The 14301-nt window shown below is 36.8% G+C and overlaps 2 protein-coding genes across 2 annotated transcripts; both read left to right on the top strand.

The window, feature by feature from the left end:
• Positions 1-3572: 3572 nt before the first annotated feature.
• LOC5578135 (larval cuticle protein 8) lies at positions 3573-4115 on the top strand. The gene has a single exon (XM_001663655.2). The coding sequence runs from the start codon at positions 3588-3590 to the stop codon at positions 3984-3986; it is 399 nt and encodes a 132-aa protein (XP_001663705.1). The 5' UTR covers positions 3573-3587; the 3' UTR covers positions 3987-4115.
• A 9093-nt stretch (positions 4116-13208) lies between these two features.
• On the top strand, positions 13209-13783 carry LOC5578136 (flexible cuticle protein 12). The gene is made up of 2 exons (XM_001663656.2): positions 13209-13417; positions 13493-13783. Exons 1-2 carry the CDS (start codon positions 13293-13295, stop codon positions 13680-13682), a joined length of 315 nt encoding a protein of 104 aa, XP_001663706.1. The 5' UTR covers positions 13209-13292; the 3' UTR covers positions 13683-13783.
• Positions 13784-14301: the final 518 nt, after the last annotated feature.

Genomic DNA, 14301 nt, shown 5'->3' with positions numbered 1-14301 from the left:
ACAAGTAATTTTTCTAGTAACTTATCAATGATCGACAATGTAGAAATTGGACGATAGTTGTTCATGTCTTTTGGATCTCCGGACTTGAATACAGGTATGACCCGCGCAATCTTGAGACAGTCGGGAAATTCACCGCTGACGATAATTTCATTGAAAGTTTCCATCAGTAGCGATGCGAAGAAACTATGGTGATGTTTGATGAATGATACTGGTATGCCATCCGGTCCTGCTGACTTCTTGGAATCCAGTCGATCGATCAATAATATGATCTCGTTTCTTGTAGAAGGTTTCAAAAAGATTGTTGGCTGTAACGAGCCCAACGTTCCAAAGCGATTGATGTTCCGATTTGTATTTATCGTGGAAGAAAACTTGGGTCCTATTGCACAGAAATGATCGTTGAAGCTGGAACATACTTGTTGCGGATCCGTTATTAGCTGCGCCCGTTTCGAATTGCCGTGGGTTTACTATTGCTCTTCTGGTTGCCCATCACGTTTTTGATGATTTTCCAGGCTGCCTTCTGGTTGTTTCCACTCAAAAGTCCTTCGTAATAGTCCCGCTTTGTCTTAGCTTTTTTGTCTTGAAGTATTTTTGAAACATGTGCGAAAAGTTCTGTGGTATGGTTATCATTTGGGTTGTTTCGTTTCTTTTTAAGTAACTTATCTTTGATCTTGATCAATTTCCACAGGTCTAATGTCATCCAAGGGCACGACCCTTTCAGTTTCACACGTTGTGTTACTAGTCTTGAACAGTCATTCAGTATTTCGTTATAGTGCGTAATAACATAATTCAGTCTTTCGTTAACTGACAAATTTTGCGGTATATTGAGGATCGATCGTTCAAACAATTCGTTTAGTCGAGAATGGTCTATGATACGTTTATGCCAAGTGCTCTCTGAGGTATGGCATTTCATATTGATTGAAGAACAAATCAAACAATGATCACTCACATCAGTGAAGATAGTTTCATTGAATACATCCTCAATCATTGAAGTTGAACAAACCACATGGTCTAATATGTTGTTACTACTTTGCCTAGATACGACTGTGTTAGTAGGCAGCATATTGTAGGTTTCCAATAACCTGATATATTCGCCTACAATATTATTCGTGGTAATGTTCAACGGGATATTCAAGTCGCCAACAAGTACACATTTCTCGTTGTTTTTTGAAAGAGATATCATGCCTTCTATCTCGTGGAGGAATCGCCTAACATCAAAGCTGGGTGGTCGGTAAACTGCATGTACCGTTTTGATTCATATTACGGACACTTAAGGCCTCAATGAAGTATAACCCAGCTTGGACCATACAAAATAAATCATTCTGTATGATTTTTTAGCGTTATCGAGCGTCGGAAGCCCTTAACTTTCGGATGGTGGGTAAAGAATACGCGTCCGCAACTTGAATAAATTTAAATAAATCAAAACGTGTGGCCTTTTCATGATTCTTATTCCGGACGCTCCCTCACTTTTGCCTCATATTCCGGACGCTTTGATTCGAATTACGGACAGCTCATGATAATCATGAATGGAACAGTCAAATTATCAATTGAAATCGTTCAACCACTTAAGAGACGTCTAAGATAGTTGGGCATTATAAATTTGCAATGATATTCATGGAAAAAACCTAATAAAACGAGCCCCGAAAATGAGAACTTTTGGACGGCGAAAATTGAAACATTTCGTGTGAAATGTTTCCCATACAAACGAGAGTGTCCGGAATTTGAAGCTGTCCGTAATATGAATCAAAACGGTAAGTTAATGGCATTTGCTTCAAATTTGAACCGACAGTGAATGTGATGGAATCCTTCTATAACGATGTTTCTACACACATCCATTTGTAGTTCATTACGTACAAACACAGTCAAACCTCCATGTGAATCATTTCTGCACGAAAATACGCTTCTATAACCAGCAATCGCATACAAGCATACACGGTCCGCTTTTACCCACGTTTCTCCTAACACAAGCACATCTACCTTCACTCCATACCGTTGGAGTGTCTCTTTTATGACGTCAAATTTGTTCAGTTCATTCATACCTCGTACATTAAGTTGAAGGATTCTGAAGGATGATTTAGGATTTAAAATATATTTATTGCTTATCCAATCATCTATACATTGATATTCTTTATTTGTACAATACATGTTAAAATTTAGGATTATGTTGAGTCGCAGTAATTCAGCAAATAAATCAACGTTTCATTGAAGGTCCCGGTGGTGACGGACTGCCTGAGCCGCCTGACGACGCAGATCGTAGTCTTTTCATTCCAGATTTACTCAGCTTTTCCAAATCAAAGTGATTACGAACCACTTCAATTTTCGAATTTTCGCAGCGCTTGGCAAGAACAGTACCATTACGACCAGGCCATATGAACTTCCACTCCAACAATTCCTTTTGTTCACGAGTCTCCGACAGCAATCGCATTCCATATGAAGTAAGCTCGTCACGCAGCACAATTCTCCTAACTGGTCCCTCCAGCGATGGATCAATAGCGGATGAAAGCAATTGTCCATGACTTTTCTTTTTGGCAAATAGATTCTCCTTGGATCGAGCGTCCTTGAAGCAGACCTTGATTGGAGCCGATTTGCTTTGGCTTGGTGTAATATTCTTACCAATCATGCGACGAGCCTCGAGCACTGCATCCGAGGGTAGTTGACATCCTAGCGAAGCAGCAATAGAGTAGACGACTTGAATTGTGTTCTCTCCGTTCGATAAAGGAACTCCAAGGATCACTGCATTGTTAGAAACAGCAGCACGGTTTACACGATCCATTTCTTCCTCCAGATAGTCCACACGGCTCTTCAGTATTTTCTGCTCTTCTGCGATGGATCGTACATTGGTTTTGAGAGTGCCATGTTCTTCCTTCACAGACTTGACCTCGGACAGTAGGGTGTCCAATTTATCCGACAGAAAATTTTTTTTCATTACTAGGTCTGAAACAAATGTGAGCATCTAACATATATAACATCTTTATATTATTAATTAAAAATTATGATTAAATGATTCAATTAAATTAAATAATGATTCGGTTGAATTGATTACCCGAAATGATTTCGAGATGAAATCAAGTAAGAAATGATTATTTTGGAATCCGGTATGTAGTTAAGAAACTACAATGACTATTTCAAGACACCTCTTTTCATCGGGTAATTATACTGGCACGAAAAAACTTGTCCATGTTTAATTTGTCTGGTGACACCGAAATGTTCATCGTCTCCAGAAATATATATTCATTACGAATAACTCTGAAAGTTCAATAAACTGGAAAAGGAAATCATTTAATCGTTACTTAAATGGGGCCGTTGGTAGACGTTGATCACAAGTGTTATGATCATGCTACAACTTTTTATCTTAAAAAGAAGACTCGCCATATTATTGTTTTTTTTTTTTGGATTCATCTCTCTTTCAGATATGAAACCTAATCAACAAGTTTTGTTATGTGGTCCAGCCAGACGATTTTTTTATCAATGCATATCCAATCGTATGGTAAATAATATAACTCGATGCAAAGTTGTTCTGCGACTGCATGCATGGAATTTGGATGCGACTTTCTTAATGGGTCAACTCCGCGAAAAAATCTGTCTATAAAATGTGCTGGCAGGATTCCGGAATTCATCAGTCACATCTCCAACTCTTCCAAAGTCACCTCACAGAAGTGAACAAATTATCCAGCATCATGAAATTGATCGTTGCATTCGCCGCTCTGATTGCCGTGGCTTTGGCCGCTGCCGTTGAAGAGAAGACCGCCCAGGTCCTGAAGTACGACAGCGATGTTGGCGTCGATGGATACAGCTTCCAGTTTGACACCAGCAACGGTATCCAGCAACAGGAGAAGGCTGAGCTGAAGAAGTTCGCTGATGACGTTGCTGCTCTTGTGGTTCGTGGAAGCTACTCCTACACCGGATCCGACGGACAGGTCTACACCGTGAACTACGTTGCCGATGAGAACGGATTCCAGCCAGAAGCCGCCCATCTGCCCAAGGCTTAATTGTATAGCAGAAAAACCTAGAAGTGCAACAACTCTGTAAATTTGTGTAGATAGCAATCAATCCCCACATTATGTGTACAAAATTTGATGGAAAATCATTTGAATAAATTGTAACCGCACCCATTCGAACTGTCTGGCTTTGCAATTTTATCCGAATACATTAACAAATTCCAAGGCAAAATAGTTCTTCTTCTTGGCATTTTTTCACACCAGGGCAGAGCCTGCATCTTAGTTTTGTGTTCTATGAGCACTTCCACAGTTATTAACTGAGAGCTTTGTTTGCCAATGTTGTAATTTTCGTTAAATGCATTCATATGTCGTGTTGCAGTTACGATGATAGGAGAAAAGCATTCATATTCGACCTATAAGAATTCTGTGCCAATTTTCGGATTTCTACACAAAATGGGCCAAAATCATATGCATGGGTCAAAAATTGGTGCTCTTCCCCTACTCTATGCTGAGGAAAGTCAAGAAAATTGCATTACGAAAAACCGACCGGGATTCGAACCCAGACACCTTCAGCATGGTTGCATGAACTTTACCACTATGTTAAGGAAGGCCTCACATGACAAAATTGTATAATCTTCAAATTGCTTAGATCATCTGCGTCGAGCTTAAAATTATGTCAGCTACTGAAAGCGAAGACCATAATCAGCCAAATCATCTTCGAAACTAGTTTTTTCAAACCCGTCTCTAGGATAAATTCCCGTCGGCGAAGGTTATTGACATTGAACTCTAGGAAAGCGACAATGCATGCATCCAATCATCATCATCATCCGCCACCGGAGCCATATCCACTCGTGTGCCATCATTTGTTTTCCTATTATGCTTCGGTTGGACTGCACCGTGGTAAGACCATCAGCAACACCTTTTATGCATAACCCGAGAAACTCGCCAAAGTGCCTCCGGGTGGTCATTTGACGCTGGCAATCAACGGGTTGGGGTGTTGCCTATCCGCATGTTTACCTTTGCGCAGAAACCGAAAATGCCTCACCAATGTGCTGCTCATCACATGCGGTTCAAGTTCAACTTCTTCGGTGAACTCGAAGCTCTACGGATATCTCGATGCTCATGTGTTGGCCATTTGGATGGTTGGTGGTTGTCATCCATTTTCAGATAAATGCTGAATATTCGGCAGTTTTTGAAGCAGGACGAACCGGTTTACTAGGCTGGTAATATATTAGGTATAAGATATCACGGTTTGACTATGTTTTGGGCGAAGCTGCTGTCACAACCTACGCTCTTGCTCACGACGGCAATACGACCGTTTTCTGATGGATGATTCAAGCCAGCTTCAGCTCTGTGTTATCAGAGTCAGGCAATATAAATTCGAAGGGGCTGCATCGGAATTATTCGAATTTTGATCATTGAAACAGTTTTACTACAATATTTTGTTTAATGATTGTGTCACCTTCCTACTGTTATCTATTTGGCCACGAAATGTAGCATCGTGAGATAGTTTTCAAGTTTGAACATTGCTGCGTGAAACAGATTGTCGATACGCGATGTTCGGATTGATGGATTTTGTTCAATAAACCTATTTACATCCCTTTTTTTCAAGGGATTGAGGCTTCTTTTTGACGTCAATATGATTACATATCATAATTATTCGCAAATATATTTCCTTTGAAATGTATAAATAACCAATAGAAATTCCAAAAATATAAAAAATTAGGTTTTTGGCGTAAAGTTTTGCCTATAATAAGCATACCTCATTGTAAATGGAGCTCAGTTTTTACTATTGTGCTAATAACAAAAACTTTTTCCTGAAGACGATTGCTAATGGGCCCTTTTAAGCTGAGCAGGTGGTAGAACTCTCTTTGTCAACATTTCTACAACACTTTGGACCATTTCTTTACGGGAGCGGCGTATTTCCCTGGTTATTTTGAAACGTCAAGATTTGGATCGTTTACAAAATACATCTGGTACCTTTTTTAGAAGCTACAAGGCACGGCAAGTTACATGCAGAACATGACCAACTTTATAAAAAGTTAACACATTGACTTCAAAAACTATAGAAGAAATGCATTAGCTATTGCGATAGAGCAGTTGTTTTTTTTTCTTCTTCGGCTACCTTAACAGGTTGAGCGTCTTCAAATCATTGTGAATATGATAATTTCTTGCTTGCTCCATGAAATCCACACAAAAAAATATATAAGGTCAATCCTGAATCATGGCATGGAATCATCATCCACATTTATGAACTAAGAGTAGTCTTCAACAATCTCTTTTTTCCTTCAAAAGTTGCTTTTGAGTTCTTTCTGAGTTATTTCTGCAATTCCTTTAGAAACCCTTTTAGAAGTTCCATCAGTAGGTTCTCATCAACTCTTTCATGATGAATATTCTGAAATTCTTCGAGGTGTTTCTCATGCTAATGCCAGACGAATTCCTCCAAATAACTTCTTTGTATATTTTTATCAAATTTCTGAAGTGATTCTTTCTGAAATTCCGTCAAAATTGTATCATGAAATTCCGGTAGAATTTACTTACACATTTCACTGCTCCAATTTATTTCTTAATTTGAATTTCTGTTGGTCTGGGAATTCTTAAATCATGCTACCTGGAATTATTCCAGAAGCTTCTTCGGGATTTTTCCTTGGAATTTATCAAGAAGAGCCTTTTGGTATTCTTCTAAGAGTTGGTTATGCAGTGCTAATAATGTAATTCTTGAATTTGCTCAGAAGCTCCTTAGAAAAATGATCAACTTTTTTGAGGAATATGACATTTTTTTGGAATTTCTCTGGATTCTTTCCTACTTTTAAATGTTCCTCGAAATTGGATAGATATTTAGAGTCCTATTGTTTAATAAAAGTTCATTCGAAATTTTGATTTGAGATTTAACATGAATTCTTTTAGGAATTTTGATTAAATTTTTCCATAAGTTCCTTCTAAACTCCTGAAATGTTTCCATGTTTTGTCCGTAAATTTTCGAAAAATTTGTTGAGGTCTATTTTACCTCTAATGCGTAATTTTAATTGTTTTAGTTTTTTACACATTCATAAAAAGTCTAGTATAAATTGTGAAAACTCATTCTAGAATTCTGTAAAATTTTTAACTGGAATTCCTTTCTATTGGTAATCTATTTTTAATTCGGAGAATTTCTAACCGTTATGAAATAGATTCAGAAAATTCAGGGTAGTGCTGTGTCTTGAATACAAGAAAATAAATATTATTCCAAGAACCAAATTAAGATATAAAAGTTCTTATAAATATTTCTCAGATAATCCGACCAGACATTGAACTCAGGTAGAAATTAACGCAGGTATTTGCTTCAACTTTTTTTCAGATATTACTTCGAAGATATCTTCAGAAACTCATTTATTATTTTTTACAGAGCTCCTAAAAACTCTCCCAAGATACTCGAGATACTTTTAAGAATTAAAATTCTTTTTAGCATAGTTTAGATGTCCCCTGTCAAGCACAGCCATGATATATTTATGTCACAATGCTTTTTATGCTAACTTGATGCTCATTAGAAAGGTAGGCCGTGAGCAACACAACTCGGTGAACTTTGACGTTCATCTTCACAACTGCATGTGATCGTCTTTGCTCACCAATAAAATTCCACTGATCGGACTGGTAAACGAGTATATCTACTTTTGCTAACTTAAAAGAATTAAAAGGTATTTGTATTGTAGAATAAAATAATGCACCTAATTCTAAGTAATTTTGTATCACCCCCATTTTTTGCTGGTCGGAAAAAAAAACTAGTAATGTGGAATGTCCCAAAAACTATAAGAATAATCTTTGAAAGTAGCGTCGGTATACACGATTTAATTGCCCGGATTGAGCCTAATCATTGGGAACGTTTTCAAAACTGATCTGTGGCTGCAGTTGAACAGTCAATGCACCATTTTAGCGGAACGATCCTGAAAATCTACGGTGAGATGAGACGTCGCAAATTCCCTATGTTATATATTATCTTCTTCTTGATGATGATGGGATGATACCACTGTAAGACGCCTAGGAATAAATTGAACAAGTACAAAGACATTGATTAAATAAAAAAAATGCAAAGGGAATAAAATTTGGGGCCATCCCGGTATTCATAGTTTAGCTCATCTTTTTATTGAACATCAATGTAGACAAGAATCCATGATAGCATCGAATCGCTTCGCTTTTTCCAGTGTTTGTTCCTCTGCAACAAGATCACCAAGCTTCATGGGATTATAATTACGCGAATGAAGGGCCTAGAAATAGCACATACAATTTAAGGGGTCTATTTTATAAGTTGAGTCGATCAAAATGACTCGACTGGAGTCACTGTCGACCGAAAAATTCGCTCGACTCAGCTCTGTCACTCGAGTTTTTCGACAGTTGTCACTCTATGTGACTGGATTACTATGGGAGTCGACGGGTGACATCTGAAATATGCATGCTTGCTTTGATCGACAATGAATACAGACGAGTCACATGAATCTGCTCGATTTACAAAATAGGCCCCTAAAATTATCCCTTTAAGTTTTACACACAAGCAGTTTACTGCCCATAAAAGCATAACTGTCCCATATTGATTTTCGAACCAACACCTTTTTTCATCGCAACATTCATGTTTTAATATACCCTTCACCTGGGAGGGAGAAACCAATACAAAATTTCTGTACATCATAGTGAGCCGGGATTCCGCTGTCACGAACTGTCACTGCGAGCCCAGATCTCAAACAGTGGACTAACATGGAAAATGCGCGTAACTGATTAAAACACAATTTCGTACTTCATCAAAAGTTACAAAAAATGAATGAAAATCAACTCATGCACATAATGCAAGTAATGTCACGTGAGTACCTTTCAACTGATTAAATATAAAGCATTGAAAAACGCATCCTTTTCCTTTTTCTAATGAAAATTAATATTAAGTGCATAGAAAACTGTGGCCCTTTTTCCATGTTTGTCAGGAAAGATCGAAAGTACACAACAAAAGAAAACTAGCGGTTTTCCCCAAGCCTGCCTTGATTGTTGCTGGCAAGCTGGAGTTATCTTGCAGATCAAACGAACGTTGTTCTTTATTTCGTGTGTAGTATCGGTGCCTCCCTCCCAGCCCTTCACTACACATATGAAAATGTATACACTTTGTTTAAATATGTTGTGAAAAAATATGAAGTTGATGCAGTCCCATACTGAAAAATAAAGGCATAACAGTCTCTATATGAACTGTGCAGCTCAATAGCAACTGCAAAACTAGAATTATGTTCAAGTTTATATTTTTGACTGATCAACTTTAACAAAATGAGTATTCTGTGGGGTCAATTTAAAAGAATATGACATTCAAAAATTTACTAGAAAATTATAAACATTTGTATGAGAATGCAAACTTCAAACTTTGAGCACTATTTTCTCAATGCCTACTAATTCAATATGGGACAGTTATGCCTTTATGGGCAGTTTAGGACTGTGAGAATAAATCTTACTTAGAACATCTTCTGTCGCAGCTTTCAAAGCTTTCGACATAGGTTCCGTTGAACAATGCATGGATTTGTGTGATATTGTGAACGTACGTTGTTTTTTATGCATCTGATGTCAGTTTAACTTTTGAAGATGCTGACTTTGATTTGGTTATGCGAAGGCTCCAGCTCATTGTTTATCATAGCAACGATTTCTCGTGATCACTGATTGTAGTGTGACCGAGCAACACAGTTCGCTCACAGAAGGTGGGTACTATTTATGATCATTGTAGGATCACGCTCACAGTGCTCGCTCGCATTTTCAATGCCTGATCAGCGGCAACATAAAAAGAATTTGGAAAACATTTGTTACTGCAACTAAGTGTTCCTATTTCCGCTCACGATGAACAGATTTCGTGACGAAAACACTACTGCATTTTCAGTAGAAAGTTTTGATATATGATTTTCAATATATTTGGTTTTAAACTGAAGTACATTTTTTTTACATTTTTTACACTGATCAAAATATCTATGCAGTTTGATAACATTAGAACATCATTTCATTTTTTTTTTACAAATCGTGAAATATTGGACAATATTGGCATATCAGCAATACCATTGCAGTTCCATAAATATTGTTTTAAACACAGTAGAGGTTTATTAGATTCTAATCACTAATTTTCAGAAGGATTTGGAAATTCTCCAATGCTTGCTTTTGGATGTCAAATATTAAGTTATACTAAACATTGGAAACTTTTTCGTTTTGCCATACAAAATGCAAAATTTTATAGGACTTGATTCAAGTACTCTATAAAGAAAATTTTAAAATACTGTGTTATAACCCTCGTTGTATATTATTAAAGAATTTTGAGAGTCCTAGAGATGTTTTACGTAAACTTTAATGAATTGTCAGAGCTTCCCGACTAAGGGTACATAACAAAATTATATCAGCATATGTTATTATGTTATATGTTTTTTTTCGAACATAGGTTGTTACAAACTTGATGCAGGATGTTGTTAAAATATCTAAAATTATAACAAAAAATGTATGAATAGTAACATAAACATAACAAAATGTGTTTTAATTCTATCAAAAACATATCAAACCAAGTTATAATGTTTGATACAAAGTATCAAAATTATAATGCTGATCGATATACGATAATATTGTATATTATTGAAATGAATAACTATCTATTTATTTTGTTATAAAGTTGTTAAAAATGAACAAAAAAATATCTTAAAGGAAAATAAAACACATTATGTTATATTTCTGTTTCATTATGTTCTATGGATAACGGAGCCTAACAAAATTATATCATAATATGATATTCATATCATATTCTGATAAAATTTTATTATATTTTTGTTACAAGCCTCTAGTCGGGTTGCTAAAGTAACCCTTGTACCTGGTTTTTGTTTTTTAATACATCTATCAAATAAATTTGTTATCGAAAAAAAAAAGCTTCTAACATTTGAATTCATTCACGAAAATATTTGGTATAGTCGAATAACCTTATTCTTTCTTCTGGCGTGACGTACCAACTCGAACAGGGCATACTTCTCATCGTAGTATTCTAATGAGCACTTCCAAAGTTATTAACACTTCAGTCTTCGCGCTGTTGTATTTTGTACAACATTGCTGAAAAAAAACTCGCTTTTCGATCACAACATAAGCGTGGTGATTCTGACGGTGGTCAACCACGCGACGACTGAAAGGTAAACTGAGAGCTTTTTTTGCCGATTGTCCATTTTTGCATGTGTATATCGTGTGAATATTATTAAGTGTGTGAAATACGGCAGACTCCAGTGGGCTGGTTACTTAGTGCGAATGTCGGAAGGAAAAAAAATAATATTCAGCAGGGAACCAGGTAGAATACCACGAATACGCTAGCTGTACGCAGTGGAAGTGGATCTGGCAAAACTTCTTAAGCGTAAAGTTTTATTTGTCCGTTAACATAATTACCGAATTGATTGATGAAGTTGATTCGAATGTCTGAAACAATTTTAATCCCAGTCACCGGTCGTAGTTCACCCAAATATTACTATTTCGTTGATTTTTTAGGTGAATCATGCAGAAGACGTCATAATGATGATACCAAGTGAAAACAAAATCGAAATCTAGTCTAAAAACGTCGATAAAAAATCGAGTGTCCGGCTTTTGAATTTGAAGCGTCTTATAATTCAAAGCAGCACGGTGTTAGAAAAGAGATTATTATTAGAAAATGAATAAGACTGCTTGAGAAGATCTAGTGGGTCACCGAATTCCGTGAAAATTTGCTATTTTGTTCTTTATCCGAAATAAGGATTCACGTGTTTTTGGATTTTTTGATTAGGGTGACCATTTCCAAAATAGGGTACATAAAAAATAGCGACTTTGCAAAATGTTTATTTTTTCAGAAATCATAACATTTGAACCGCTTGACCGATTTTCAATTTTCTTGGACGAAACAAAAACTAAAGGCACAAGAAATTTTTATATATTTTCATGTTTTTTAAATTTTTTTCAGCGTTTTATATTTAATCTTAAGCTTTAATTCCATAAAAAAAAGATTGGAAATCGGTTGAGCTGTTCAAAAGCTCAAAAAAAAGTCTAATCTGCTGAGACCTACAGTATGTGCCGATGAAAATCGGCTGATTTTTCATTTTCAAAAAAATTTTATCTAAAAAACTAAAAAACATACAACGCTGATACATATTTGCTGAAATTTCAAGAAAAAATAAGAATAGCAATGTTTGTCCCGAGGCCTTCAAAACACGAAGCAAACGGAAAGTTTTGATTTTTTTTTCATGTAAAAAATGAACAATTTTTGTGATTTTTTTCTTGAAAAGTTAAAATCTTGAGCTTTTATTTAATCCAAGAAAATTGAAAATCGGTCAAGCGGTTCAAAAGTTATGATATTTAAAAATAAATAAAAAATTTGCAGCGTCGCGATTTTTCTGGTCACCCTATTTTGGAAATGGTCTTACTAAGAGCTATACTCAAAAATATAAATAATCACAAAATTACTAAAATGTATGCATTGATGATTATTTTATATCTGTCTCTCTTTCAGTTTGCTGTGAACTTTTACACTAACTGCGATCTCGACTTTGTTGAAGCTTAGCGATGCTTCAACTCAGACGAATTGTCAAATAGCATAAAAATTCCCGGCAGAGTGAAACAGAGACAGATATAAACAACTCATAAATTGCTAAAATATAGTCATTCTAAGATTACCCATGTTTCTGAGTGTATATGCCAGTTAGACCAAATCTGGGTTATCCCACGGAAGAGCCAGATTGAGTCAAAAGAAGACAAAATTAGTTTGATTTGTGGCTGCGTGTTTAGATCGTTTGATATCCGGCCTTTACCATCCAACATTGTTTTTTCAGCTAAATCCCGTTTTACTTCACCGCCACATAGATCTCCACAATCTGAAGGAGCAAACCATCTCGACCTATCGCTCTTTGCAGTGTGCCGCCACCATTTACGCGGTCGCTCACCTTAACTTTGCTGGAGCATTTTTAAGGTGTTGGCACCTTCCCTGTTGGGTGTTCGCATGATTTGTCACATGTCATGGCATCAGCTGAGTATCAAAGGTAGGGGTAAAATATGCCCAATCATAATCACCCGTCTGCATCTCTGAGAGGTCGCCGTTAGATTTTTTTCGGCTGCTAGCAACAAGTGTTACAAAATCTCATTTGAATGCAGATATGGGATGATGCGCCGGAGGTTTACCTCTTTCTTGTCGTTGTTGTATTTTTTTATTGCTATTTGTTGTACCATCGCCGGTTTTTTGAAGGATGCGACTGCGTTCGTTCTTCAGTCGATAGGGTTTGAATATAAATAACCATGGGTGACCAATAAACGGCATCAGTACCGTGTAAGATAGCAACGCAAATCAACTAATCTAGTGAGAAAACCGAACGATAGTAACTGAAAATGAAATTTGCCGTAGTGTTTGCCGCCGTGTTGGCCATTGCCATTGCTGCCCCGGTTGAAGATCGGGATGCTCAAGTGCTACAGTATGAAAATGACAATCAGGGACTCGATGGATATAACTTCAAGTGAGTATCGTGCAATTGTGAAGCAATGTGAACCAATGTTCTTTGCTAATCGTGTGGTGATTTTATTCCCTCCAGATACGACACCAGCAACGGAATCCAGCGAGTTGAACAAGCCCAGCTGAAGAGTTTCGGAGATGATGTTAGCGCTCTGGTCGTTCGTGGTTCGTACTCATATGTGGCCCCTGATGGACAGACCTACACTGTGAACTACATCGCCGATGAGAACGGTTTCCAACCGGAAGCTCCCCATCTGCCACATGCCTAAGATGCGTACCTGCCATACTTAGCTTTAATGAATTATACCTACTATGTTAACGGTGATACGGATTGCTGAAAACAATTAAAAATGCTGTGAATATTTTTCAACTTCATGTTTTAATAATTTTCTTTCGGGAGGGTTTACTTCATATAAGGTGACTTATTATATTTTCGACAGCTCTGCTCTCCTGGTCGTGAGTCGTTTTCTAAAATCGGTTGGGCTCAAAATTTGCCTCAATACTGTTGGCATGATTCTATAACATATACTCGAAAACCATCAACCCGAAAGAAACGACATTTACCCGAATGTAACACTCACTTACCCGAATGCGACATATATCCGAATATAACATTTGACAGACTGCAAAATTTACCGGAATGGGGTCTTCAGTGACTCTAGATACAATCATTTTGGGGTTTCGCTTGAATCAGAAACCTTACCTGGTGCTTGATTTTCTGGACTTTGATAATAATACCCGAGTTGAGCAGTAGTATTTGGTCCGTTGAATCTGTTGCATGCTCCTGAAATCAGGATCATATCCTTTTTGCGTAGTAATTAGAGTGTCCATCCCGGGATTTAATCAATTTCAATCAATTTATCAATCTAATTTCGACTATAGACATAT

The sequence above is a fragment of the Aedes aegypti genome, chromosome 2 (assembly GCF_002204515.2).
Source record: "Aedes aegypti strain LVP_AGWG chromosome 2, AaegL5.0 Primary Assembly, whole genome shotgun sequence".
NCBI lineage: Eukaryota > Metazoa > Arthropoda > Insecta > Diptera > Culicidae > Aedes > Aedes aegypti.
This window is presented reverse-complemented; position numbering and strand designations above follow the sequence as displayed.

Bases quoted from the DNA above. Each gene is read 5' to 3' on its own strand.
- LOC5578136 (XM_001663656.2), top strand. From the start codon at position 13,293: ATGAAATTTGCCGTAGTGTTTGCCGCCGTGTTGGCCATTGCCATTGCT. The intron at 13,418-13,492 runs GTGAGTATCGTG...TATTCCCTCCAG, and splicing joins CTCGATGGATATAACTTCAA to ATACGACACCAGCAACGGAA.
- LOC5578135 (XM_001663655.2), top strand. From the start codon at position 3,588: ATGTGCTGGCAGGATTCCGGAATTCATCAGTCACATCTCCAACTCTTC.